At 47.5% G+C, this 25,928-nt stretch overlaps 2 protein-coding genes across 10 annotated transcripts in view; both read right to left on the bottom strand.

The window, feature by feature from the left end:
- LOC125723364 (GRB2-associated-binding protein 1-like) overlaps positions 1 to 13,430 on the bottom strand; it is a 40,810-nt gene extending 27,380 nt beyond the window's left edge. For 2 of the 6 annotated variants that reach the window (XM_048999873.1, XM_048999874.1), the window contains exons 1-2: positions 12,941 to 13,410; positions 12,713 to 12,813 (exon numbers count right to left, since the gene is read on the bottom strand). In XM_048999873.1, coding sequence (XP_048855830.1) covers positions 12,713 to 12,784 — 72 coding nt within the window. In that variant the 5' untranslated portion in view covers positions 12,785 to 12,813; positions 12,941 to 13,410. Of the gene's footprint in view, positions 1 to 1,419; positions 1,438 to 12,712; positions 12,814 to 12,940 lie in introns of those variants that run through there. The other 4 variants (XM_048999871.1, XM_048999872.1, XM_048999870.1 and 1 more) reach the window with 4 other exon arrangements.
- Positions 13,431 to 16,440: 3,010 nt separating this feature from the next.
- usp38 (ubiquitin specific peptidase 38) lies at positions 16,441 to 25,040 on the bottom strand. 4 transcript variants are annotated; one of them, XM_048999807.1, is made up of 11 exons: positions 24,904 to 25,040; positions 23,504 to 24,235; positions 21,923 to 22,058; positions 21,361 to 21,490; positions 21,005 to 21,106; positions 20,421 to 20,579; positions 20,131 to 20,324; positions 19,898 to 19,991; positions 19,565 to 19,671; positions 17,623 to 18,892; positions 16,441 to 17,165 (listed from the first exon to the last, which is right to left on the bottom strand). In XM_048999807.1, exons 2-11 carry the CDS (start codon positions 24,183 to 24,185, stop codon positions 17,001 to 17,003), a joined length of 3,039 nt encoding a protein of 1,012 aa, XP_048855764.1. In that variant the 5' UTR covers positions 24,186 to 24,235; positions 24,904 to 25,040; the 3' UTR covers positions 16,441 to 17,000. The 4 variants fall into 4 exon arrangements, with proteins under 4 accessions (XP_048855764.1, XP_048855765.1, XP_048855767.1 ...); XM_048999808.1 differs by lacking the exon at positions 24,904 to 25,040 and adding an exon at positions 24,721 to 24,895; XM_048999810.1 differs by lacking the exons at positions 23,504 to 24,235; positions 24,904 to 25,040 and having other exon boundaries at positions 21,361 to 21,527; positions 21,923 to 22,053.
- Between the last annotated feature and the right edge of the window lie 888 nt (positions 25,041 to 25,928).

Genomic DNA, 25,928 nt, shown 5'->3' with positions numbered 1-25,928 from the left:
AGCATTCGCAGGTAGAAAACTCCAAGTGGATGGGAATAGAATTTCTGAAAAATCACCCAACTTGCGGAACAGACCACCCTTCGTATCCCACCCCCAGCTCGCCTGCTACACTCCTGGTTGGGCTCAGACTCTGGATGAAGCATTAACTTTAAGGGGGGGTTAAATATTAACGCGAGCTTCAACCGGCCCGCTGGCAAGAAGCAGGTGAGCATATTGCCCCTCATCCACATTGAGACCAAAGCTGCTTTGGAGTAGACCTCACACACACACACACACACACACACACACACACACACACACACACACACACACAGAGAAAAAGACCCCTTCTGGAAGTTTCCACTCTGTAGGCATTCCGTCTTCCTGGTCATCTGTTCCTCACACCCTGAGCTAAAGCATCCTGTTTTGGTCCCTTTGTCATACTGCTGTCACATCTAACTTTAGATCTAGATATGAGGTATACTCCTGGGGGGGGGGGGCGATCTGCCTAAACTAAAAATCACAACCCACCCCCAACAAACATGTACACACGCAAACACGCCTGGCAGCTGACCCCCTCCCGGCCCGAACCTTTGTGCCAGTTGCCTGTACGGCTCGCGGTTTCATTCCATGTTGCCAAACCTATGCCGAGCAAGCTAGGGGCTGCACATGCAGAGCGAAGGTGCGTGAGAAGTGTGCTGCGTCGACGTGGTGCCGGCGTGCATGACGCTTCAGTCGGACTAATCGGATCATGGTGCAAACTCGTAATGCGCGGCATGCCACTAAGAGCAGAAAGCTGAAAGCAACCCCCCCCATTGCCCATCCCCCATCAGAAAACAGTGCAAAACACAATGACCCCTGACCTAAAGGTTGCTGAAGAGAGACCCCACCTTGAACAAAGCACTATCGCAAATTACGCCTCCGTAAAGGCGTCAGGACTAAGTAGCTTTGGGCGAAACCATCAAGAAATAAATGTTACAAAAGATAAATAAACAAACTAAAAGGTAATTACCAAACCTACACATTTATACCTCGAGATGGTTAGTAAATTAAATCAGAAATTGGACATTTCTAAAGAAACCTCCCAGTTTGAGCTGTAATTATTTACATAATTAAAAAAAATTAGACACGCAAGAACTGCATTCCAGCCTGGAAAAACAAACATCTTACCACAATGGCCAGTCTCAGGCTGCTCTCTCATGTTCCGAGTCTCGCGCCTTCCCACGCCGCGAGACGCCACGTCCTGCGGCCGGAGCCGCGGCGGCTCGGTCCACGCGTCACGGCCAAAAGCAAGACGTCGCGCAGAACGCCAGTGTCTACCAGACAGATGCCAGGAGAGAGAAGAGACGCGGACGCCAGCGCGGCCCTGCCCACCCAAACGAGCGGCTGACGGTCCCGCAAGACGCAGTGGAGGAGCGCGGAGGAAGGCCTGCCACTCACCGTTCACGGAGGGGGACACGGACGTCCCGCCCGCGTAGTGCTGCCTGCGTCGTGCTCAGAGCGATGTCTCCTTTCCTGTCGCCGCCGCCCCCCGAATCCAACCCACTACACCCTGCCCCAATAACCTCTGACCCACAGGAAGTAGACACAATGGACTGAAAATAACAGAAAGCGCCAACATCCACTAGCCTTCCAGCCCCCCCCCCCATCCCCTTGCACCACATGTCCATAAAGACTGCCCCGACAAACCCCTCCCCCATCCGCAGCCACCAGGGTCTCATATACAACTCTTGCCACTCGATTGGAACGCCATTGTTGGTTGGCCCGCACCCCTCACCCTTTCCCAGTCTGTCTGGCAACCCCCCACCCCCCCCCCACATCCTGTCCCTCAAAATTGTGTCCCGTGTTCTCCTGCCATTTCAACATCAAGACGTCATGGTTCAGAATATACATATCATCCTCTCTGAACTTACTGCCTGATATCCAGGTTCCAGTTTTGGTGCGGCCTCCTGATGTTATCACACACACACACACACAATATAAGATGCATCCTCAGACGCTATTCCTCCACTTAAGAGGCAGCAGTCAAATCCGTGGGGTGTGAAACAGCACAGCGGTTATCGGGTGGGGCGAGTGACACCTAACCCATTTCAGTCAATTTTTTCCACTGTGTCTGTGGGATGGTGAGTGTGAACAGGCACGGCCACGCCAGTGAGAGAGCTTGTGTCTGTTTCTGTAGTGGTGTTGGCATCCGTGTGAGAGCAGGACCTTTCAGACATGCTCTCACCTTGTGGCTTAGGGGTGTTGGGGAGTACGTTTCAGCAGGTGCACCACTGATAGGCACCCTTAGCCTCTCAGAAGTCCCATACGCGGAATAGAGGCCAGGCAGAGCAAAGGCTGGGTGGAGAGAGGTAGAGACACGACCACAGAGAAGCCCCTCCCACAGTCTCGGCTTTCTCCCTCCTCATCCTCACTCCATCCAGACCCACAGAGAGGGTAGCGCCTCCTTGGCCTGAGTAAGAGTAAACAGCGTGGTCCCTGGAAGCCAGTTTAATTCAATCACCCTGCCATCCCAATCCTAGAAAATCTCATTCGGTGCCGAAAAAGCCAAGACCGATTTAACGCGAATCTAATTCCTGTGCATCTGTGGACGAGGGGGTTGGTAAGGGAAATGAAACATCACCCCTGCAGAGATAAGCGGCAGACACAGCCAGAACGTGGATTCGACGGGGTCATTAGTGCAGCATCAGAAACCACAAAGGAGGAAATTGAAAAAAAAATTAAATTAGCCCGTAATAACCAAAACAGCGGAGCACTCAGCCTCTCAGCTGGGCCACGGCAGGTTTCATTAGAGTGATGTCATTTTCACTTGGAACACTGTTTACTACCATGCCATTCGCCGACTAAACTACCTTTTTTTTCCCCTCCTTTGTGAGAACACAGGCACCGGGGCGATACTACGTGGGGCAGGACCGCTCACTTTGCATACCTGACTGTTTGATCAGCGTCGCTCGGTCAGACAGGTTTCTGTGGCGTGACAGGCATTACGAGCGGTTCCACCGCGCGTTCAGGTGAGGCACCGGGGGCGACGAACCTGCCCAGACCTGAAGCGGGCGGCCCGGAGGCGAGCTCTCAACGGCCTTGCTGGGTGGTGTCCCGCTAATCCCGATTTCCGTGGTGATACCATGCAGTCTTTCGCAAACAAATGCACAAAACGGAGCTCCAGCGTAACGCTTTGTGCAGCTAGAAATGCGTTTCGTGCAAATCAATGAGAGGCTCAAAGGGGCATCAAACTTTTACTCAACAAAATTAGTAAATTTCTCAATTCCAGACAACAACAACAAAAAAAAAACAAGAGTTAAAGCTGATCTCCTAATGTAGTAGCTTTGCTTGCTTGCTTATGTATTGATGCAACTGCCATGGTAATTTGACTAATTGGTCGGCTAAAGACACCGATCGATGTATTGACTGACACGGAACTGCCCTCCCTGAGGCACTGCTAGTCTGTGTAAGGAACACAGGAAGAAGTGTTCTCCGAAGTTGGCTTATATTTTCATTTTTCAGTCATCATTTTTTCACCACGTGCAGTTTATTTTAAGGACCTTGAGACTCCCTGGAGGTTAGAAGTCAGCCCCCCCCCCTACCCCCTCACCCATGGGCTGAAAACATCATCTGGCCTTGCAAAGCTCAGGGTGAGGCCACGTCAAGGTTGTGAGGTTCGGGAGCGCAGGTGGGTCCCGGCTACCCACAGGCAGCTCATCTCGATTCTCCTTTGAACCAGCAAGTTATAGCAGAAGGTCGTCCTGGTGGCAACATACCAAAGAGTCAACCCTCACCCCCCCAATAACCCAGCCCGACAGCCATCTCCCCCCCCTCCAAGTCACATGCATTTGTCAAAGCCACATCTTTAGAATTCAACACATTCCAGTCCCATGGCAACTCGGTCCACATGACCGAAGCGTTCCCTCAACACTCTGGCGAAGTGGAACAATTCCCCTTTTAGTTCAGGGGTCCAGTGCATGTGCCAGGCACAGAGCGGAGTACAGTGGCGGTAAGAAGCACACGCCAAGCACAAAGCGCAACACCATGGACGTCGACGGAACACCGGCCACACAAAACACTCAAGTTACACTTAGATAAATTGTAAGATTGTCCAGGAGCTTTACTTCACAAAATAAGCAAAAGAGAGTTGAAGGCAAGGCAAGGTAGGTCATCAGTTCACACGTTCTACGCTCTACACGATTCACACAGCACATCTCCCTTAAAATAAAGCCACTGAAAGCAGTAAACTGCACAAGACCTGCTAGAGAACCTGGTCATCTGAGGGCTGAACCGAGCAGGTCCCAACTTCCACTGCAGGGTAGCTAAACTCCGCTGACCTGAGGGACTTGCTGAGGTGGGAGGGCAGCTATAAGAGCCCCCCCTGGTTTTATTAACGTGACAACGCAGGCACATGAAGTTTAATCAGCAGCCAGCCAGCCAGCCTGGGCAACGGCACCTACAACTACACTGACCTTGAGCCACGTCCACGTACGAGTCCGTTTTCTTGACACCGCGGGACCCGTCAGCGGCAGAAACTGCCTGCCATCTTCAATTGGCGATCGGCAGCGCTGAGGAGGGAATGGAGGCGTGGATGGAGAGCCACGGGATACAGGAAAAATGAGGGGGAGAGTTGCCCCCGGGGTCCCATCAGACAGTCCCTGGCCTGTTCTCTTCTTCACTGCGAGGGTCAGCCACTCACAAGCCACCTATCTATCTCCCACACTCGCCCACCCCCCCTCCCCCTATTCACTCTCTCGCTCACTCACTCTCTCTCTCTCTCCACACTCCACTCCAGCCCAATGACATCAGCTGCAGATTCAATAAAAGAGGGGTAAAGGGGTTGCTGGGAATGGTCAGGGAGTGCGCAGCCTGACCACAGTGTGCCGAGGATAGAGGGATGATGAGAGAGAGTGGGTGAGAGAGCGAGAGCGAGCCGAACGTGGTTGGCAGTAACCTGAGAAATGACATAGGGTGTCATGACATGGGGTCTTTCACAGCTGGTCTTTAGGCTCCCCTCTGCCACCCAGCCGCCACCCAGCCACCACCCACCCAAATTGCTTGGAACCAACCCGAAGCCCGCCTCCCCCACCCAAAAGAATTCTCAGAGGCAAGGCAGGGACGCTTCTTGTCACTATATTAAGCATCAAGCATGACAGGGGGGGTTCAGAGCACACCAACCAATCAGAGGTCAACCCAGTCCAATAACAGATCTCAGCCAGACCTTTGACAAACATAGCGGCTGCCCCTGATCTTACTGACCAGCGTCCCAGACTCGCAGGTGTCTTCGCTGGACTAGTGCCTTAAAGTTGGGGGCTTTCGATTTAGTCCTTTTCTTTGGATTTGGTGCCTTTTCTGGGGTCTGGGCAGGGCAGTGTGCCACCAGGGGCGTCGGGTTCGAGGCATTCCGCCCCCTGCTGGACAGTTATGGAAGCACGGCACAGCTCAGAGAATAGGAAAAGATTTTTTTTTTTTTAAAAAACAAACAAATAAAAATATTTTGAAATAACTGCAACGCAACTGGAAATTTCCGAGAAGAAACTCACTAGGCAGTAGGCGATAGCTAGGCCATTGAGAGAGCGGAAAAAAAAGCCCACAGTTGTAAGCAAGGCACTGCCAGCCTCCTCCGCAGTTGACCACTCAGCCCTGTCAGGCACATCATACAACTGCAGTGCTGTTTGCAGTGCCAGCAGACCGCAAGCCTAGTAGGGAGGTTGCAGGTGGTACTCTGCAGCCATCGACACGGCCTCATCACCACGGCGACAGCCGCCAGCAGGAGTATCGGGGCAAAGTTTGGAGCATACAGGTTTTAGCTGAAGTCCAACGTTTCTGCTCTCATCACCGCGATGCTCTGCTTCCATGAAGATAAACTCCAGGTTGCTGCAACTATGACTAAGTACTGGAACTAGAAAGGTCAACAGTTTAACTTTCCACCACTGGTGCAGACAAACTTATGCCACTGCATCTGTGCCCTTTCTGGTTCCTAAAAAACAGCAGCCCCACCCCAAACACCTTCACTCACTAGGGCCCGGTTCAGTTCCTTGGGCACAATCAGAACACACCTAAATGGTGCAAGTGCATATCGCGGGCCAGCTTGACTCTGCGGTAAAACAAAAATATGTTTTATGATTCTGCAATATGCTCCGGGATGACTTACGCACGTCTAATCTTTCTGTATCTGAGAATGTGACTCAGTGTATAAAAACAAGGCTGGGCAATAAAACCGAACCCACACACAGATGTTTACAAATTGCACCAGCTCAGCTTTGGCCGAACAACAAAAGAGCCTTGCAGGCATTTTTAGACCCACTACAGACTATCGCCTTAAATTTCCCAGTTTGACTAGCAGCTGGGACTGGCTGGATAAACAGTAAGAAGTATATTATTAGAAATATTTGTCATCCAAAACCCAGCAGTTTTTTTTTCATTCTCTCATGGCAGGGGGAACACAGAAACCAAACCACGAGACCACTGAGGTTGGGGGAACAGCCACAAAGCGGAAAACGGTACTTAAGTGCCGTCTTAACGTTTTGAAAAATAACAGTTTATGACATTTATTTAAAAAATGTTAAAGCCAAACAGTGTCTACAGCAAGTGTTTTTTTTTTCCCTGTTAATTTTTCACTTTGAAATCAGAGATGCTCAAAACAAGACCTCCTTCAAGGTGCGCTGAGGACGTCAGGGTTTGAAGCCTGAGCCTGACAAGCACTTACCTTCACCCCCAGACCACAAACAGGGCCGAAACCCATGTTCTGGCTTCCCAGGGGACATCTCTGGCAGTGTTTTGGGATGTCACCAAAAAAACGAGGTACCTGTGACACGCTGGCTGGTCTGATTCTCACTGCGGTAGGAGGAGACTCACATTTTAACTTATTATTTTTAGCTGGTGAATAAATAAATAATAATAATACAATAAAACACCATCATATCACCTAGTTTATGATACAAATTTTGTCTTAGAAATTATAGCCAAAAATATTCTCTGAATTGTTCCACTGCATGGGAATGTTATTTAGAACAATCCCCAAAAACACATCTACCACTTCAAATTGTACATAAAATGAAGAGACACAATCAGACACAACGAAGGCTTCTCGAGGTCAAGGCTTATTTTCGGTGCTCTTCTCTGGTTCATAGGTATTGCTTTGTCTGCCATTTAAAGGCACGCCGCCCTCTAGCCAAGCCTCACTCTGAATCACAACTTGAAGTCAAAACCCAACTGCAGAGGTTTCCTGGTGCAGTTAAGCACTGATTGCCATTCTGAGGGCAAAAGCTGGTGGAAGAAGCCTGGACAGTTGTGCTTCAATCACTCAGCTCACTCAAACTTCTCAGCGCTTTTTAAAAAGCACGCACAGGGGTACACTACAGAAAGCTGGTTTGCACGACCCATGAAACCCCACCACAGGAATAAGACTGAACGGTTCTGCTAATGCAGCTAATCCGTTTGCCTATAAGGCATGCTGCCTGCTATGCTAACATGACTTGGGGTTTGGTAACGAGGAGAGCCAACAGGGTGACCCACTTGAGTTGGCCAATACCGAGTCAATGACATATTGGTTGCTGAAGTGCTATAGTCTTCTCCACTTTACCCACTACAGACTTATCAAATGACCCAAATATGGTGGCCTCGGACAAAGACTTAGCAAGAAAACACCAGATAGATGTACAATACACATAACTCATATCGAGTACTCATTCACGTACGTCACATTACACAATGCCTTACACTTAACACAGATAGCATATATGGCAACCCGCTGTTTGTGAATAAATATACATTTTTCATGCTGTATTTTATTTATAATGGACGGTAAATTATTCATGGATAATCTTCTCTACTTCTGAGACCGCGACGAGTCAGTCAATCTACTCACTCCCATCTAATGGGCTGTACATCACACATCGTGTTTTTAGGTCTTCAGCTAACCCCGACAAATGTTTTTTTGTTATTTTGTTTGTGGCTTGTTTGCCTTTTCTTTTTTTAAAAAAAAAATAAATCGCTGAAACCGACCTCCTGCCCCAATAAGCAGATTTAATTAATCCCCAGAAAGCCGATCCTTCGCTTAATCTGGGCAACCTTGCAACCTCATTAGCCGCTCAATTATACCTCACTGTGCATAAATAAGACCTTCAATTGGCCACTGATACATTGATGGCCCCTGGAACAGCAGCTAAAAGACCCAGAGCCTCAAAAGAATCAGCTTGATATCCTCGGCCCTGAATCAGAATCCAAGAAGCCCCATTTTGCCTGACACCTACAAATCCTGTGGTTTTTGTTGACGTTCTGCTTATGCTGGGGTAAGGGGAATCCCTAGAGTGAAACAGCAGGAGAACCTTAGCAACACTGACATCCAGGTGGGCGTGCGTATGAACGCCGAAAATAAAGGGTGAGAAAGCTAACTGACAAGGCCTGGGCCCATCCCACTGGGCCCATCCCACTGGGCCAACTACATGCAACTGAAATGTAGGCAAGATACCAGGACCCCTGAGGTACAACAGATGGCAAGGAAGACAAGCAACCTGATATCAATTAACCTCTGGACTAAAACCTTACAAAAAGCTTAAATATCACAATGGTACTGTGTCAACACTAATTCCACAGTTCAAATGCTTTGAATTTCCTAATTTCTGGGTTCACAGCAGTAATACGTCACTTACTTGAAAGCCGAGGTTCCTCCACAAGTTCCTAGGAGTTTTAGAGGACTTCCTCTTAAGCAGTTTGCCATTAGTTTCTCCTCTCAGTGCCCGACACAGGTCAGCTTTGGCAAGGGAAAATCTTATCGTCAGTGAAGGTACACGTCAACATCCACACAGTTTGTAAGCGCCCAATGTACTCAACGAATTGGGACAAACAGGAACTATTTCAACACTAATGTCACGCATTTTCTTTTCACGCAAAAACATCAAGTTTATCTGCCATTATGCTGAAGGATCACAAATATTTATAAGACGACTGACAACCATCATCCACACTGCTTGAAAAAAAATGACTGAACAGCGATACCAAAAATAGTGACGATGTTCAGTATTAGCTGCAATATGTAGACGCAGATTCATCTGCCAGGAAATTACACACATGAATGTACAAGTAAGATAAAATATTGTTATCTTATGATGAAAAATTACTAAAAGAACAACTGCTACAGGTATAAGTATTGAAGGTCAGTCTACTTATTTTTTTCTATCCATACCAACCGAACTTCAGACTTGGGAATGTTGGCATATTTTGGACACAGCTTTTTTGAAATGTGAGGTGCTTAAGTTTGCCAATTGCAGAAGTACCGGGAGTTGAAACAGGAAGTTGGTAAATTTTAAAAAAAAATCTAAGTTAGCTGGAAAACTGCAGATTCTGTGTAAACTATACCCACAGCCGGACGGTGCAAGGAAACATCAGATTCCCCTTTTCTTACTTAAGTACAGTGACACTGTAGGGCCGAAGGCGGGAACTCTCGTTCTCTGCAGATGCAACATCTACTTAGCAAAGTAACTGAAGCTCAATTCATGACACATTGACCATTTGGCCCCTAGAAACAGCTGGGCAGAGCGCAGCCTGATCAACTAACAAACAAGGCTAACAAGCTTTGCCTGAACGGTTACCATCCCAACTGTGTAGTTTGCACGAACAGCCAGTCAGCCTCAAAAGGCACCCTCAACTGCTCCTCCCAAGAAGCTTAGTCAGACGTAGGCAACTCCTGCTGGCTCCACCCACCAATCCCACCCCCTGCTGGCTCCACCCACCAATCCCACCTCCTGCTGGCTCCACCCACCAATCCCACATCCTGCCTGTTTCCACATACCATTCTCTATTCTTCCTGCAGATACTGGCAAAAAAACACACACACACACACACACACACACACACACACACACACACACACACACACACCACCAATCACACATGACAAATACCTATGCATTCAGCAGTCCCCAGTGACAACAACCATAAAATATCACTTAATATTTAAAATTCATTTTTCAGGCTTAAGTAATTCTGATAACTGTGACCATAACCGCTGAAATCATACAGGCATCGACACAGAACTGTTAATAATCATGGATCAGATTACAGCTGTTAGCAAATGTATTACAGAATCCAAGTTTTAATATTTCTGTGCAGTGGTTTCCTCTAGACTGAAAATGCGGTTCGGGATTTTAGGTTTAATAGGTGAGGCTCAGTTTGTTTGTTGGGATTTGGGAGGGAAAAATGCAGCGCATGGTGAGAGAAGCCCCAGGGGAACGAAGAACATAGCAAAAGACCATCAAGACATTCATACCAGTCAGACCATACAACTTCACGGAAGAAGCTGCGATATATTCAAAAGCAGCAAAGGGTCACGATATATCTTACCCTGAAAACATGAGAGGCAAATGTGATTTATACCGTTTACAAGCATAACAAGGATGGTCTTTTCCAGCAATTCAAAAAACAGTAGAAATGGACTGCAGGCAAAGAACTAAGAATTAAGTCTGGGGGGGCATCATAAAACAGCTTTATTACTGTGCACATTTACAAATACAAAAAGTGTTATATTTCAAGTGCTGAGAAACACAAAAAGACCACGGCACCTCATAGCCACGTCCCAGTAACGGGATCAGGCCTCAGATGACAGGCTACCATTCACAGAGAAACAGCCCAGTCAAACAGCAGGAAGGTCCGCCAATCTCTCGGAGGTCACGTGACCAGATGAAAACTTCATGCACGCGATGAGTGGGCATCTCAGTGCCTTAAGCACACTGTGGGCGTTTGCCTGGCTGCCCTACGTCTCCATGCTCCATCGAGCCAAAAAAGCGCGCCAAAAGGTTTACCAGTAGTGACCCCAGGGCATCCCGACACGTTCCAGTCCTAATTTGACACTCCCACTGGGTCTCCGCGACAACAGCAAACAGCCAGCTAAGTGATAATTGAGGCTGGCACGTTACGTGTGGAATAACAGCCACAAAAAAACCCTCTGCAGTGACATTCTCTGCTTTCACCATCAGGTTTTGTGGAAAAACAGCTTTGAATCCAGTGATGCGCAACAATTCACCCATCACTTCCAAATCTCGACAGGGGGTGAAACAGATTCCAGTCCAGCTGCCATGCTGAAATCCTGCCAGGTCCTCGGCGTGATAACAACGAGAATAAACTCCCCATTAAGCCTTAATATTGTGCATCGTTAGAATATTTAAGCAGCCCAAACGCAGCCGAAATTCAAGAAACCCACAGGCTTTTATGTCGGGAGAGAACAGAAGAAGCATTTTCTCTCAGGCAAACATGGGGACAAAAAATTAGGTAACAGCACTTTAAATAGTAACCCTTTTATGTGGTCTTTCTGGGCAAAGTCTACCGAAGAGATGCAAGAGTAACAGTGAAACTACACCTTTGTAGCATGATCCAAAGTGGCCGTGTCCACATATCAAAGATTAATCGGACAATGAGACACCACTCTTAATCATCACACAGGTAATCCCTTCTCCTAACGTGGCTGATACTGCTGGACAAGCTGACTTGCATATCTTCCTGGATGAGCAATAAAGACAGAAACTCAAAACTGATTCAGCAGAAACAATTTATTTTGTGGGTGGAAAGCGACGTATGGCTTTTTTTCTCTACAAGTTTTGATACAAGATATTGTTACTCACGACCAAAACCGAGCCTAGACCAGTGTGTCACCGAGTTTTATAAAGAAATCAGTGACTGTAGCGAAAGGCTTACATCATGAAGAGTGTATCTCATTTTCAGCAAACTATGCAGGTCTTTCAACATACTAGTGATTAATCCTGCCAACAACCAAAATATTTAGGTGCAAGTCATATCATAATGCATGATCATAACTAGGGGTGCCATAAGGGGAGACTTAGGACGATTCCAAGGGCCCCCCGAGTGACTGGGGGCCTAGAAAAATTGGAAAATATCTTTATTGGTCTTGACTGGGGGGTCCAATATGATATGCCTTCATGGAGCCCAAGATCTCCAGCAACGACCCTGATCATAAGGCATAATATGGTCCTTGGATTAAAATACAGTCCTTTACTGTTATCTGTGTGCTGATGCGCTTTAAAAGTTCTCTGTAAAAGTTTAAGGCGTTTTATATTTTTAATCCATTTTCACAGGAAGTAATTCAACAAAATGATTTCGAACATGCCTCTAAATGCCTCACGGAACCGTAAAAACAAAACTGAGAAATAACTCAAAAGAAAAGGCTTTAGAATTTTTTTTAACACGGTCACGTGGCGCACGCGGACACGGGCAACCTGCAGCAAACTTCGTTAATACGAATCCAAATAAAAGTAACAGCTTAACGATCGTGGAAAAGCCGGGTTAGTCGATCCACTGAATGCTATAAGGCGTGCATCCTGCATTTTAACTAAGCTCCTAGGGTAAACCCGCATTCTTTGTGTTTACCCTCTCAGCAAGGGGGGCGATTATGTGGGGATGTGAGCAGAAGTCTAGTTTGCCGAAGATGAAAGCTCCAATAAAGTGGCCTTCGCTCGAGAGGTTGCCGATGTCAACATTTTCCCAGCGACCAACATTTCCCTGTAACAGACTGAGACGGCATCGGAGGCCATGGGAGGTATATGTCCGTAATGCGCAGCTAAAGGGATGCGGGCTCCCCACCGAAGAAATGACAGAATTCCGACGTGGTGTTTATCATCACATCAAAACAAACCAAACAAAGGGGAAAAAAGTCGAGAACAGCGTTGCCCGCAGCAAGTGTTAAGACTCTCTACCATGCATTTTCCCACGACTTTAAAATAATAAGGCTTTAACTTACGTAACGTCTTAACTTCTTCTCAGGCGGAGACTTTCTCAGCCAGCCCGAGCAAACCACATCTCCCCCGCTCATCTTTATCTGTTTTGCGGGTGGTGGAAAACCTACAGTGGGAAAATATATATATATATTTAAAAAAACAATTAAAAAATAATTAATTGACGAAAGTGGGGAAAGCCACCTGCGCGCGTGCAAATAAGTTGTGCATTAAGTTGCTGCGATGACAGATACCGTCGATCCGTTTCGGTGTCCCTCCTGCTTATCCGGACGTCCCGACACTTAGTTCAGTGCTCTGAAGAAATGCAAGACTTGACCTCCACTCAAAGCCATCGGATCACTTTCGGACTGAAAGGTCCCACCGCAGCCGTGCCATGCACTTTCATGTGTGATTCTCCTTGCAAAAAAAAAATAAATAATAAAAATACAATACTAAAAAAAATCGTGTACTATTCTTTCGAACTGTCTGTGATCATTGCGCACCAAATCTTGCCAAACTTTGACACATTAGTCAAAGCTTGCTTGTATGGCAAGAATCAAAGTTGGAAAGAAAAAATAACAAACGTGAGCGTGATTCTGCTGGCAACAAAATTCCCAGCGCGAAGTACTATTTCACCTGAGATCTCCTCTCCCCCACCCCCGACCTTGCTCCCAGTTTCAGCTCTTCTCGGCGTCGTTCTGGTGGCTGACAGTCAGGAGCGACGATTCGCTCACGTAACTCAATCTTTCCCCCAAACTCAGCCTCTTTTGGAGACTGCCCAGGGACAGGCGCCGTGCACGAAGGGGAGCCATTTCGTCATGGGATTTGTAGTTCTATTGTTGGGAATGTCTTGGGAGTCATTTACAAAGTTTGCCTCTCTGAATCGTTTTATAGCATTGCACTTACATCTGGCTCTTAATATTGTAAGTTTTTTAGGAAAACAACAGAAACTATAGAATATGAATACAATTCCGATATATTGCCACGGGAATTTTCTCACTGGAGTTCAAACTACAACGACCACAATGCAACCGCGCGGTTTTTGAACTCCGCCGTGAAGACGCATCTTTAGCAGCAATTGGCACAAAAGGGAATAGAAACTAGAAGAAAAGAGCAATATCAACAATCATGTTATCCGTTACTATAATTATTTTAAGCACGAATTGTATTTTCAGCGCCAGCAGTAGGTTTTCGGAAAATGTTCCCATTCAGAATGTCTCATTGCACCTACTTGTTACCTGCGTTTTATTTAAAAACTTTCTCATTTTTCTTAAATATGCAATTCCGAGCCCCGGGATTTCAAATCGTCTAATTTTGCTGCTCTGAAACTCATCTACTTTCAGTCAGTTTCAGCTCCGGATCCCTCGCATTCTCTTTGCCTAGAAGCTATGCATGGAATGCTGTTGTGGTGGTAATTTCCCTGCGCCGGTTGGCTCAACTGGAGAGGCTTCCCGGCCGGTTAGTCTGACCTTCTGCTGAAATTAGCATCTGCCAGAAAGCCCTAGATTTGATCCTAGAGTTAAACGTTATACGTGACACCAAACTAAGAAAAAGAGTCAAATGTATTTACCAAATTCAGATTTATATAAACTTGAGTAAATCCTACTTTTCAAAAATTCTGTAGGGGCAATCGTGAAAATATGCACCAAATGGGCCAGTTTATTAGACACATTCTTAGTACTGGGTAGGACCCCTGTTTTATATTATTATTATTTTTACCTTTACACTTGTTCCTGCTAGTTTTTGGTCTGGCAATTCTGCCCGGATCGTTATGCTTTAATTCTGGGAACTGCTACTGACTGCACTTTTTGTGTTTCGCTTCATTTTTCTGTAAACTCTGGATTCTGTAAAGCATGAAAATCCGAAGGAGTGGCAATTTCTGTGGCGCTGGAACCACCACGTCCGCACCAACGACCGATCATTTCAAAAGCCACACGATTCACGTCTTGGACGAGCAGGCGGGTTGTGGTAACGTGTAGGGATGGGTGATACTGCTGATTTTCTCTTCGATCCGATTTTGATTCGATCCAAGGTTGGTATCCTTAATACAAGTACGTTTCAGTACCGGCCCAACCCTGACAATAAAACTTGAAGACCGGGGAGAGGGAGGTATGTTCCGGCGGATGGAACGGATTTGGGCCCCTTCCAATTTCAAAATGAAAACAGATCGAAAGCACATCTCCAGAGTCTCCCAACTATGCCTAATAGTGTGGCCACTGAGGGTATACACAGAATACTGAGTAATATAAGTTTCAGTTTATGTAGGTCTATAAATGACAGGGTATACAAGGATTGCGTAGTTTTATTGCATACGCATGCATTAATACCGGTTTAGAAACTTCATATGTCTTTATATCTGCAGAACAAATGTCTAGTCTATAAACACCTTGTATACAAAAAAATCAATGGTCTCTCAAATACCCATTATCACTCAAACAATGAAACATTTAATCGGTTAATTGGATTACCTTGTTTCAACGGTTATATTCGTCAACACGTACAGGCCTGTTCATAAAGACGAATGTCCAAATTAACTCACAAGCTGTTACATGGATAGCAGAATATATTTTACAGCTGTTCATAAAACATAAAGTGTACAAAGGAGAGCCCGAACTAAAGGGGCACAGGGAATAAAGGGTGAAAAAATGTGCTGTAAAATAGATGGCTTGGTAGGGGGGAGAGCATAGCATACTAGCCCCAACTTAAAAACTACAGCTTTTCATTGCCTTCGTTTGAGCTTATTGGGGAACCCAAGTCTGCTGATATCTCCAGTTTTCCTTCTCACTTCCCCTTATATAAAGCCATTACAGTTGCAAATCCGTGGCAAACATCAGTCTTCTTTCACTCTATTTCTTCTTGCGTGGCTGACCAGCATTTCGGATTAGTATGGTATTTATGCTCAAAGGCACATCGGTGAGGCGACACTCATTCCTTAGATGCCCGGAGCTCATCTGTATACGCGTTAATTGTTGGCGTTAACAACATAAACAAACGTTGTGATATATCATGCAGAATATCAGTTCTCTTCAACTACAGGGGGAAAAAATTGTTCTTTTTTAACATTATCTTGGGAATATTACGGCGTACGGGACCTACGATTTATCAGAAGACGCAGTAATCGGTTCAGGAATGCGAGCAGCCAGTCCCTCCCGCTGTCGCCGATACTGTGTAGGGTTGCCTCGGAGCGCCACACACAAGCACTGAAACGGAAAGTGTTCACAGCCAAAACCTCACCCCCGCCGAAACGCATGCACCCCGCATTTTTGTATAAACCCTACATACCCAAACTATTTAACCCGGTCAGAAGTCTCTAACTGCTTTACAGGAATTAGGACACTCAAAAGTACACCATGACAGATCCGGATCGTTAACTATATTCCCATTACAATACAGATTATCATTCTAAACCCTAGTTCATTTGCAAGCTAATTCTGAAGCCGCTCTTGATGACTGGCATATACAACCAATATCGCCATTTAAAAAAAATTCTTATTACATTAGAGTTGTGCGGAGTGAAATCACTCGCATGGCCAACTATCTCAAACCTGTGATCATTCACCTAAGTACATGCACACAGAAGATCAAATATGACTGGCGTGTCGTGTAAACACAAGATGCTGATCACCTTCACTTCCTGGAAGCTGAACCAACATATGGTAATACTGTTTAATAATGGCAAATTGCAATGTAAGGTGTGAGCAAATTACAAAGAAGTTTACAAAACCTATTTAAATGACAAAGGACTTCCCCGAAATCAAGAAAATAATTTAATGGCAATAGCAATATTATAATCAATATGCATATTAATAGCAATTCCCCAAACCCTATAATAATGTTAAATCAAACATTTAAACATGCATTTTTTAAATATATATTTGCAAAGGACTGCACTTGACAGAAGGTATTTACACGTCTTGGTTGCAGTTTAAAAATCGGCTCTCTACGGAAGTTCTCGCTGTGCACACTCATGGCAATTAAAATCTCACGGTAACTGCAGACGTGTTTGTATTGCATCTTAATGAGTCAAATTATTGCATTAGACTTCTTGCATGACTTGTAATCCTGGCAAAATGTCAAGTTTGTTACAGCTTTCTTAAAAAAAATGAATCCATAGTTCTGTGTCTCAGAAGAGGAATACATGCAGAAATGAAACAGTGTTACAGGAAGCTACCACTTGGAAAAAGGGAGGGGGGGTCAGCGCTTCAAGGCTTGGTCAATTCCAGCGGGTCGGAGGGGTGCCAGTGCAGGGTAAGTCCAGCGGCCTGCGCACAGCGATGCTCCTGATGCCGGTCCCATCTCACTTCCCGCTCCCTTTCAGAAGACCAGCCGACTTACAGTGTTAAAGCCTCCGCCCCCACCCCCGCCACCCGAGGGCCCGCAGCTTCCAGGGGGCTCGTTATCGTCGGATCCGTTCGGTCGGAAGGAACAGGAGGCAGACGCGGCTTGCAGTGCTCGGGTTCGGGCGCTGAGCTCTTGCTCCTGGGCGCGAAGGGAGAGAGCGCATCTGGTTAGCTGTGGTCCACTAGTAAAAAGAAACAGGCTTTCTACTGCCACCTAGTGACACATGTCCTCATTGCAAAAGTCAACCACAGGCAAGCAAAGAAGTGAAACGACCGCAAAGACATTAGTGCCCATTAACGCTGAACCTCCCAGTGAAAGGTGAGCAGCGCACTTAGCACTGATTAACCTGCATTCCAAATAACACAGAAACGTCATTTCAGACTCTTGTGATGAAGTCAGGCTTGCTGGGTCAGGGGGACACAATCAGACCTACCGGTTTGGGATTCAAACTAAGCCTCAGGGGGCATGGCACAGGGTGGATAAAGGGTGAAGACGTGGGATTAAGACTAAAAATATCATAAGACCCGGAAGAGAATAACTACTTACCATAAACCAAAACAGAAATCTCCCAACACTAATATAAACCCCCACTCACTTGTAAGAAGAGTTTGTTGTCCTTCGTAACGGCCTCCATGAGGTCCTTCTGCAGGGGCGGCTCTGAGCTCAGCCGGACGCCGTTGGTGGCCCCGGGGCCTTGGCTGTGCCGCAAGCTCTGTTTCCGGTAGATCAAGATGTAGGCTGTATCCTTGGGGAACCTGCTGGTGATGCTCTGCACCGACTGGAAGGAGGTGAATGTCACCCGGCTGTCGTTGAAGAGGAACCAGTCGCGCGGGGGTAAGGAGCCCTGGGGCGCCTCCTGCAGGGCGAGGGGGGAACAGCTGGAGCCGGAGGGGAGCACCGGGTTGGAGTCCGAAGGGTTGGCCGGATCTTGGGGCTCATCCTTCTGGGGGCAGAGCCCATCGTTAGAGCTCACGTTCCTGCCGTAAGAGTAGTAGTGTCCGCTCTCGGAGGACATGCCGGAATGCATGACCACGGCGCAGAGCGCGTACGGCACCGGCTCCACCTGCGTCCGCTCCTCCGTTTCCCGCTCCTCCACATCCTCTCCAGAGGGCTTCAGTTTCTTGGCCAGGTTCTCCCCGCCGTCGGGGGAGGGTGCCTGGGGCAGGGAGGGACCGCGGCTGGCGTGGGAGTGCACGGGGAGCTGGACGAGCAGCGGGATGGCCACGTTGTCCAGGATCTTGCGGCGCACGTGGCAGCTGGCATCGTAGGCGAAGCGCAGTAGCGTCAGGACGAGGTACTCGGGCGCCTCCAGCACGCGCAGCGTCTTCTCCGCCCGCTGCAGCGAGGAGCAGCGCTCGCAGTAGTATTTGTTCTCCTCGTCCAGGATCTCCGGCGCCAGGAAGTAGTTGACCATGTCAGGCACGGACAGCGGGGGCACGGCCTGCTGGGAGTCGGCTGGAGGCACGGAGCTATCACCCGCCGCCTGCCTCTCCCTGCCGGGGATGTCCGAGGTCTCGCCGCCGCCATTGACCGCCCCCTGGTGCGCAGAAGTCGACGCCCGGCCACCATCCACACCCCCCCTAGTCTGGGCGGCGGGCTGGAAGGCCAGCGACAGGTCCGTAAAGGGTTCCTCCTTCTCCGACACGCTGTGACATCGCAAGCAGCGTATGCCCGTGGAGAGCCGGCCGCCGAACATCTTCTCGATGAGGGTCTTCCTCTCCTCCCCCGTTTCCGAAGGATCCTCCACCTCGTGCTGGCGCCCGTCCGTGCAGTTTGAGGGCGTGCCGCCGTTGCCGGCATCGGCGTTCGCGTGTTTCGGGCCAGTCAGCATCAGCGCCCGGATGGTCTTCTCCTCTTCGTGAAACCTTAGTCGCAACAGATGCCGAGAGACAGAGAGGAATAAACATCGGACGACCAGACATTCAGAACATTCCAGAAGCCTAAACATTTATCTTGCATGCAACTGGGTTTGTTGGCTCTCTCTATTCACTCATGCCAGAAATCACAGCATGGGCGGGGATCATGTTGGGGGAATTACAGAGGACAAGTCATCGTTTGGTGCAGGGGCGGGCCACCCTGATCTGGAGTGGCGGGATCCAGCAGGTTCTGTCCTACCTGGTGAGTTTCTGTTTGCCTGAGATCAGGTGTGGTTCATAATAATATTAATAATAGATAGTTGTTAAATGCCTGTGGGGGGAATTCTCTTTACGCCTCCCCCAACTTGCACTCTCCTGGTGAGAGTGCGCTGGCCGCGAAGGGCAGCCACCCAGGGCGACACCCAGGGAGCGGGGGGGGGGGGGGGGTTAAGGGCCTTGCTGAAGGCAGCCACAGACATGCTGAGGCCAGGCCGGAACCAGCAACCTTCCAATCAGAGGCACAGTGGCTCTTAGCCCAATGAGCCACACACAGCGTATCGTGCAAAATAAAAGGTTTCATTAGAGACCAGGTGGGAGAGATGCTGATCCAGGATCAGGATTGCCTAACATCTAACAGGAATACTAAGGGAGAGGTGGTATTCTCACAGGTCAGCGAGTTACCTGTCCAGCAAGTAGCGCAGATACTCGGAGCAGTCCTGCTGCGAGCCGGCCGTGAACCATGGAGGCCTGGAAGCATCGAAGAAACTCCGCGGGGCATAGGCTGCCCTCTACAGGGGAGGGCAGGTACATACAGCTGACGGATTTATACGGCGGACAGCAGATTCACACTCGCGCCATCCCTCCATCCTCGACTGACGCGTTGCAAAACTTGAAACAACGGCAGCATTGAAATATCATCTAGGATTATTTAAGATCTGGGGGATCAGCCCTTTAGGGCATGAAAGTAAACGACACAACCTGGACGGTAAATGGGGGGGGCGGAGGGGTTCGTACCTGAGTGTGAGCCAAGATGGCGAAGAGTAGTTGCAGCTTCTTCATGAGCGTGTGGGTGCCGCTTAGATGCAGCGACAGAACGTGACGTCGGAAGCTGCCGAGAGGCCGGAACATGAAAGGAAAGACAAACGTCACACTTGGCTCCTCCCTCGACAGGATGGGAGGATGAACTTCTTCTGGAAGAACGGGACGGGCAAGAATTCCGGGAAGGACGACATGGGACGCCTACTCACTCTGTGGCCATGAATAGGGTCTGGAGGATGCTATTCATGTAGCAAGTGTTTCCCAGGTTGATCAGGCCCGTCTTGCCCGTCTCAGATTTACCCATCAGCCTCGGCAGGCCAGAAGCCAGGGAATTCGACTGGGAGGTCCAGGCACTTTGGTTCAAAACCAGTTTGATCTTCTCCTCACTGGGCTTAGGCATATCCTTGCAAAATAAGGTTTCAGTGTCATGCGATGTACTAAAATGTCCCAATGGGAGAGTACACCAACATGCAAATCGTGCGACTTTCCAACATCTTACTTTTATGGCTTCCAGAATGTTCTCGTAGAGCTCAGGAAAGCCGGAATACTGGTACATCATACAGTGTATGAGCTCGGTGAACTGGTGGAGGAAGGCCTTGCTGGAAGGGAGCCCACCGCTCTTCAGCATCTGGATCAGGCTGACCGTGTGCGGGACCACCTGAAGGAACAGGCCGCAGAGTCAGGGTGAAGGGGGTCTGCCTGGTTTTCGGGAGAATGGGGCACCACGTGCCACCTCTGTGTTCTGCTGGCAACTCAGGGGCCATTGAGTGGCAGACAAAATGGAGAATGTGGTTTTCGGCCATTACGAAACCCGATTACTCAATTAAGAAAGGCACAACCCTACACCCTGGGGCGGTACAAGGTTTTCACGTGACAGGTAAATAACTGCTGCACCCGACAGCCTGACAGCTTTGGAGAAAACATCAAGCAGGGACCTTCACCTACAAGAGACGGATTCCGGACGGACGGATATAAGGCATTTGATTTTCAGCATAAATGACTTCAGCAATACGACGCCGTCCAGTAGGGGGCGAACATCACAAAGGCACAGTATTATCTGTCTCCAGAAGACAGCAGACCTACCAGATGAAAGGCCTCGGGGGAATGCTGGAAGCTCAGCAGCATGTGGGACAGGACCGTCAGCGCCCCCTGTCTCACAATCGGGTACCAGAGACGGCTAAATACCTATAGGCACAGAGTAAGACACAGGGGACCAGCTGAATCCAGCAGTACATGGAGATACCGTCTCGTGGATGCAAGAGAGCGAGCCCCTGGTCCTCCAGGCCTTCAAAGACGTCCACACAAGAAGAGAAGTTCCACTTCACCAGCTGAATGGAATTCATTCATTCAATACTGGTGGAGGCTACAACTGCCCCAGAACGATCCAATGAGAGAGGGGCGTTTCTAGAGACCATCGACAAGCTCGCAGCCATACGCACCAGCTCGATTTTCAGCAGCGTGACATCTATGAGGATGGTGAACTTCTGCACGGCAGCCAGTCCCTTCAGCAGGGCTATCACCCAAGTGTCCACATAATGAGCCAAAGGCCAGGACAGCCAGTCGATCATCCTGGAAGTTCAGGACAGTCACAGGAGGTCACCACTCACTGCACTGAGACAGAACAGCACAACTCAAGACGACAAACTCAACCCACACCATGGCCCAGACTATCGATTTGGTTTTAAAACAAAAACAAACTACTAAAAACAAACTGCTAAAGCCTTTTCACACAAGAGTTGTGTTCTGGAATTTCAAGTATATCAAACAAATTTCTCTCACTGAAAAATAAAAACTTAAACATAACTTAAACTAGTTTGACTCATCCATTGCATATAAAAACTGCATATTTCAAACCTCCGTAAAGCAAACCGGCAAAGTTTTTTTATTTAAAAAATATGAATCCAGAAATTCAGATACCAATACGCATGAAGTGTGACTGGAGTTTCTGAAGCGATGTAGCGAACCCTGGTTAAACGTCGGTCGGCGTTCTAGCGAACTGACCTGCAGAGGGCTTGGGTCATGCTGGCGTCTTTCACATTCTGGTCGGTGGTGAGGCTCTTGATGACCAGCGTGATCATCTGCAGAGGTATGTGCTGGACAAGACTGGCCAGGGCTATGGAGGGATCAAACGAGGGGTCTGCGGGACACAAACGCCACAGGTTGGGGGGGCATCAGTGCTCGCCACATTTCACCACGACGGCGGTGTTGGTGCTGGCGGGTGGGGGGGGGGGGGCGTATCACAGTTTGAGGACACATGGATGAGTGTGAAAACCATGAAAGTGCAGATAGGTTTACCCAGTGGTTCTCAGTTCTGTTCCTGACGCCCCCCCTCCCTGCCAGAATGTTTTCATCCCAAACTTATCTTAATCAACTTCATACGGTGCTTAATAGGCCAATAATGAGGCGGGTTGAAAGCAGCGTAGGTTGGATTGAAAACATTCTGGCGCGGGGAAGGAACAGGATTCAGCTAGGAAAGATGTTCACTGGTAAATCCAAGCCATCTGTAAATATGAGAATATACATAAAACTGCCTCTCAGTACAACTACTAAAAATTCATCTAAATGTGACAGTACAACATAGGCGGAAATTTCAGGTCCGGAGAGTAAAAATCCATTCTAAGATTTTGTTTCAACCAGCCAGTTGAGTAAAACAAGTCACGGTTACAGATTACTCAACTGGTCGGTTGAAGTGAAATCTTGGACCAGATTTTTACTTTCTGGCCCTGAAATTTCCACCTCTGCAGTACTAGCTGTATTTTATCCAAAGCAGATAAATACTGCCTGTTAACTTAACACATTTGAACCTTTAAACCAGGGCTCTTCAAATCTGGACCTTGATTCCAAATCCAGGCCTTGTTTTATGTTCTCCCAGGTAGTTAGTCTAATCATTACTGATTCTGATTGGTCAGAGACTTCACATGTGGCTCACAGGTAAAGGCAGGCTGGAAAATCAGCAGGGCTCAGTCCTCGAGGACCGTGATTTGAATAGACCCACTTTAAAACAATGAAGCAGGAGAGCAGAGAAAATGGTGCATGTAAATAATAAGTAGAAAATTCTCCCTACTAAGTACACAGAACAAGAGCACCAACAAATTAACTACTCCGACTGCTGATGTACACCCAAACACATACGCACCCCAGTCACATAATGCAGTACTGGAGTATACATTTATATCTGACACTTTCTGGCAGCCCCTGTGCAAAGATACAGTTGCTGCAGTTAAAATACTGCAGTGTAGAAACACAGCAGAGATCAGCCATACAAAAATAGAGCAGGAACTCACATTGTATGCAGAAGGACAAACACTGGGAAAAGGAAACATGCCATCTGGAAGCCAGAGCTTCATAGCTAAAGCTGACAATCCTGTTTATTGTTAGTTATTGAGGTTACGGATTATACAGTGAATGAAGGATCAGGGAGGGCCTGATGTAGATGAGGACATTGAAAGATCTACAACTAGATGATCAGAAGACGCTGTATGAGTGAGACAGGCAATGCAAGTTAAGCCCCATATTGCTCTAGTTACATGTTGGGCTTCAGTATTAAAATCCAGGAAGCACATTTTCCCTCCCCAGCCTCACCTGTGGAGGAGATGATGGCAAAGACCTCCTGCAGCGAGGGCAGCAAGGTGGTGGGCTCGGCCTTCCAGATGTTCTGAAGCAAGGTGCTGACCTTGGTGACCTGAGTGACATACTCGCGCAGTTCCCTCTCCTGACTGGCAGTGCAGTGGAAGTAGGCGATAGTCCTGACTAGCTGCTGGCAGAACAAGACGGCTGCCTTGTCGCGGGGGATGCACTGCACGAAGTCCGAGAGCATGCCAGCGAGGCGCGCACACAGGGCTGGCTCGGGCCGCTCACACACCACACGCAGCACCTCCACCTGCAGCACACTAAAGATCTCCAGCACCGAGGGGCAGCTGATGAGGAGTCGAAGGCAGCTGTGGATGTAGTCCACAATGGCTGGGTCCTTCCGGTCCAGGGTGCCATAGCCTTGCTGGAGGAGACCCAGGACAAACTCACGGCTGAAGAAGCGCTCAAACTCCGCGCGGTGGTACCGCGCGTATGCCTCCAGCACCTGGAAGCCCACCTGCCTCTGGAAGGCGTCCTCTCCCAGGAGGATGAGGCGTGTGGTGAGGCTGTAGAGTGCCTGGCACTGTTCTACCGTCACCTCCTTCTCTGCCGCCTCCACCACCTTCTTCACGATGGCCCTCTTCACAGGGACCGAATGAGTCGAGCCCACCAGGGCCTCCAGAATCTTGTCCATGGTCAACTCTTAACGTGCAGCACGAAGCGAGGTCACTGAAGAAACCGCACCTGATGTGGCAATCGGCCGCAGTTAGCAGAATGTTGCCGAACAGTCTAACTCATCAAGCATTGAAAAACCGTGTGTGATTCCCAGCTTACAATATACAGGACATTAAAGTCAGCAGACGGAAAAATAACTCCGTACTTGTCTGGACAACTAAGTATTCATTAGCCTAGAACTTCTCTCAAATCTACAAAAAGCACACCGTTTTAATAAAAAAAAATTAAGTTTCTGATACCACACAGGGCCGTCGTTAAAACATCTCGACAAGCCACATCGTGTAACGACAAGCGCATTTACAAATAGTTCAGGAATTTGGAAAAAATTAACCTTTGACAATACGGTCTCCACTAGCTGTCCTAGGTAAAAAGCCAATAATGTCCATACAAGTAACTAGCTGTTTTTCGTAACTAGTTAAATTAGCAAGGCAGCCACTAAAATGGCACATACATATCTTTAAAAACGTGTTGACTGAATTCGAATACAGACGTACTTAAAATTATATCATCACTGAAACACAGCAGTCAACAGCTAGCCAGCTAGCACCTGTGTTCACAGTAAGTGTATGGAAATGGAACAAAGCAGGCCAGAGGCAGGGATGCCACTGACTTAGCAGAAACGCGTCTCACAAGCGTAACCACTTCACTTCCACACAAACCAAACATCAAATACTTACTAAAACGACTCATGTCAACGAGCGATCAATGGGATATCATTAACCGCCAAGTTTCTGCAGCGCGCAGCCATTAATTTAATTTGCTATTTTCTCCTTCGCGGAATCAGCTGATTGAAAACCGTATGTGCAACGTCATTATCACGATCGCGGATTCAGAAAGGACCTCAATATTGCCATCTCGGTATAATGCCTTATGAAAAATAAAGAAACTGTGTAATTACTTTAATAATATTGCAATTATCATGTTTTAGATACGTTACTATGTTTATTATTCATATCTAAATGACTTGTACTGACGGTGGTACTCGAAAAATATTACGTTATGGCGATTTTTTTCGGATAGTCATGCACAGGGGTCCTTGCAGTATAAACTACGTCACAGAATATCAAAATGTAGTTTATATATAATTTTAACAATAAGCTGGGTTTTTTGAGTACTTTTGTGCTAATTTAGGCGTATAATGTATTTGGCTAAATAGATTTACAGCACATTACCTGACTAGAAGTTACAGAATTTTAAGGAGTGCTATTGATTTAGAACAGCGTAGGTCTTATTCAGTGTGTAATTTAATTTCTAGTTAACTTACCGTTTTAAGTATGGAATTATGTCTATCGTTGTACTGCACATTTCACATTACTTCCCCTCATTGTTGCAAGTTCCTTGACATATTTAGTAACTTTTTTTATGGATTCACAGCCCTGCTTTAAAGCGCAGACATAATGCACAGCGCTGGTGTTAGAGACACCTGGCGGCTGAGATGTGCAGAGGGTGACCATGACGTTCTGAAAATAATCTTATTATAACACCATGCCAAACATAAATCCCACAATTTTAAATGCTCTGTGAATACGCTGTCTGAAAATGGCAAGATCCTACTAATATCCAGTGTGTTCTTAGAAGACCAAAAGTAAGTAAACTAGTTTGAGTTAAAATATTTTCCCTTTTGCTGGTACAATCGGAGATTTGTAGCCAATGCATCCGTGTATTTGAATGCTTAAACACTGAAATCTTTCAGGCGTTCGAT

Source organism: Brienomyrus brachyistius, unplaced genomic scaffold (assembly GCF_023856365.1).
Source record: "Brienomyrus brachyistius isolate T26 unplaced genomic scaffold, BBRACH_0.4 scaffold47, whole genome shotgun sequence".
Classification (NCBI taxonomy): Eukaryota; Metazoa; Chordata; class Actinopteri; order Osteoglossiformes; family Mormyridae; genus Brienomyrus; species Brienomyrus brachyistius.
The sequence above is the reverse complement of the archived record's forward strand: the minus strand, read 5'-3'. Positions and strand labels throughout refer to the sequence as shown.

Coding starts and splice junctions, on each gene's coding strand:
- usp38 (XM_048999807.1), bottom strand. CDS start 24,185: ATGGACAAGATTCTGGAGGCCCTGGTGGGCTCGACTCATTCGGTCCCT. Junction 19,992..20,130: donor ACCCTATTCATGGCCACAGA/GTGAGTAGGCGT, acceptor GCCTCTCGGCAG/CTTCCGACGTCACGTTCTGT. Junction 17,166..17,622: donor ACAACAAACTCTTCTTACAA/GTGAGTGGGGGT, acceptor CTTCGCGCCCAG/GAGCAAGAGCTCAGCGCCCG.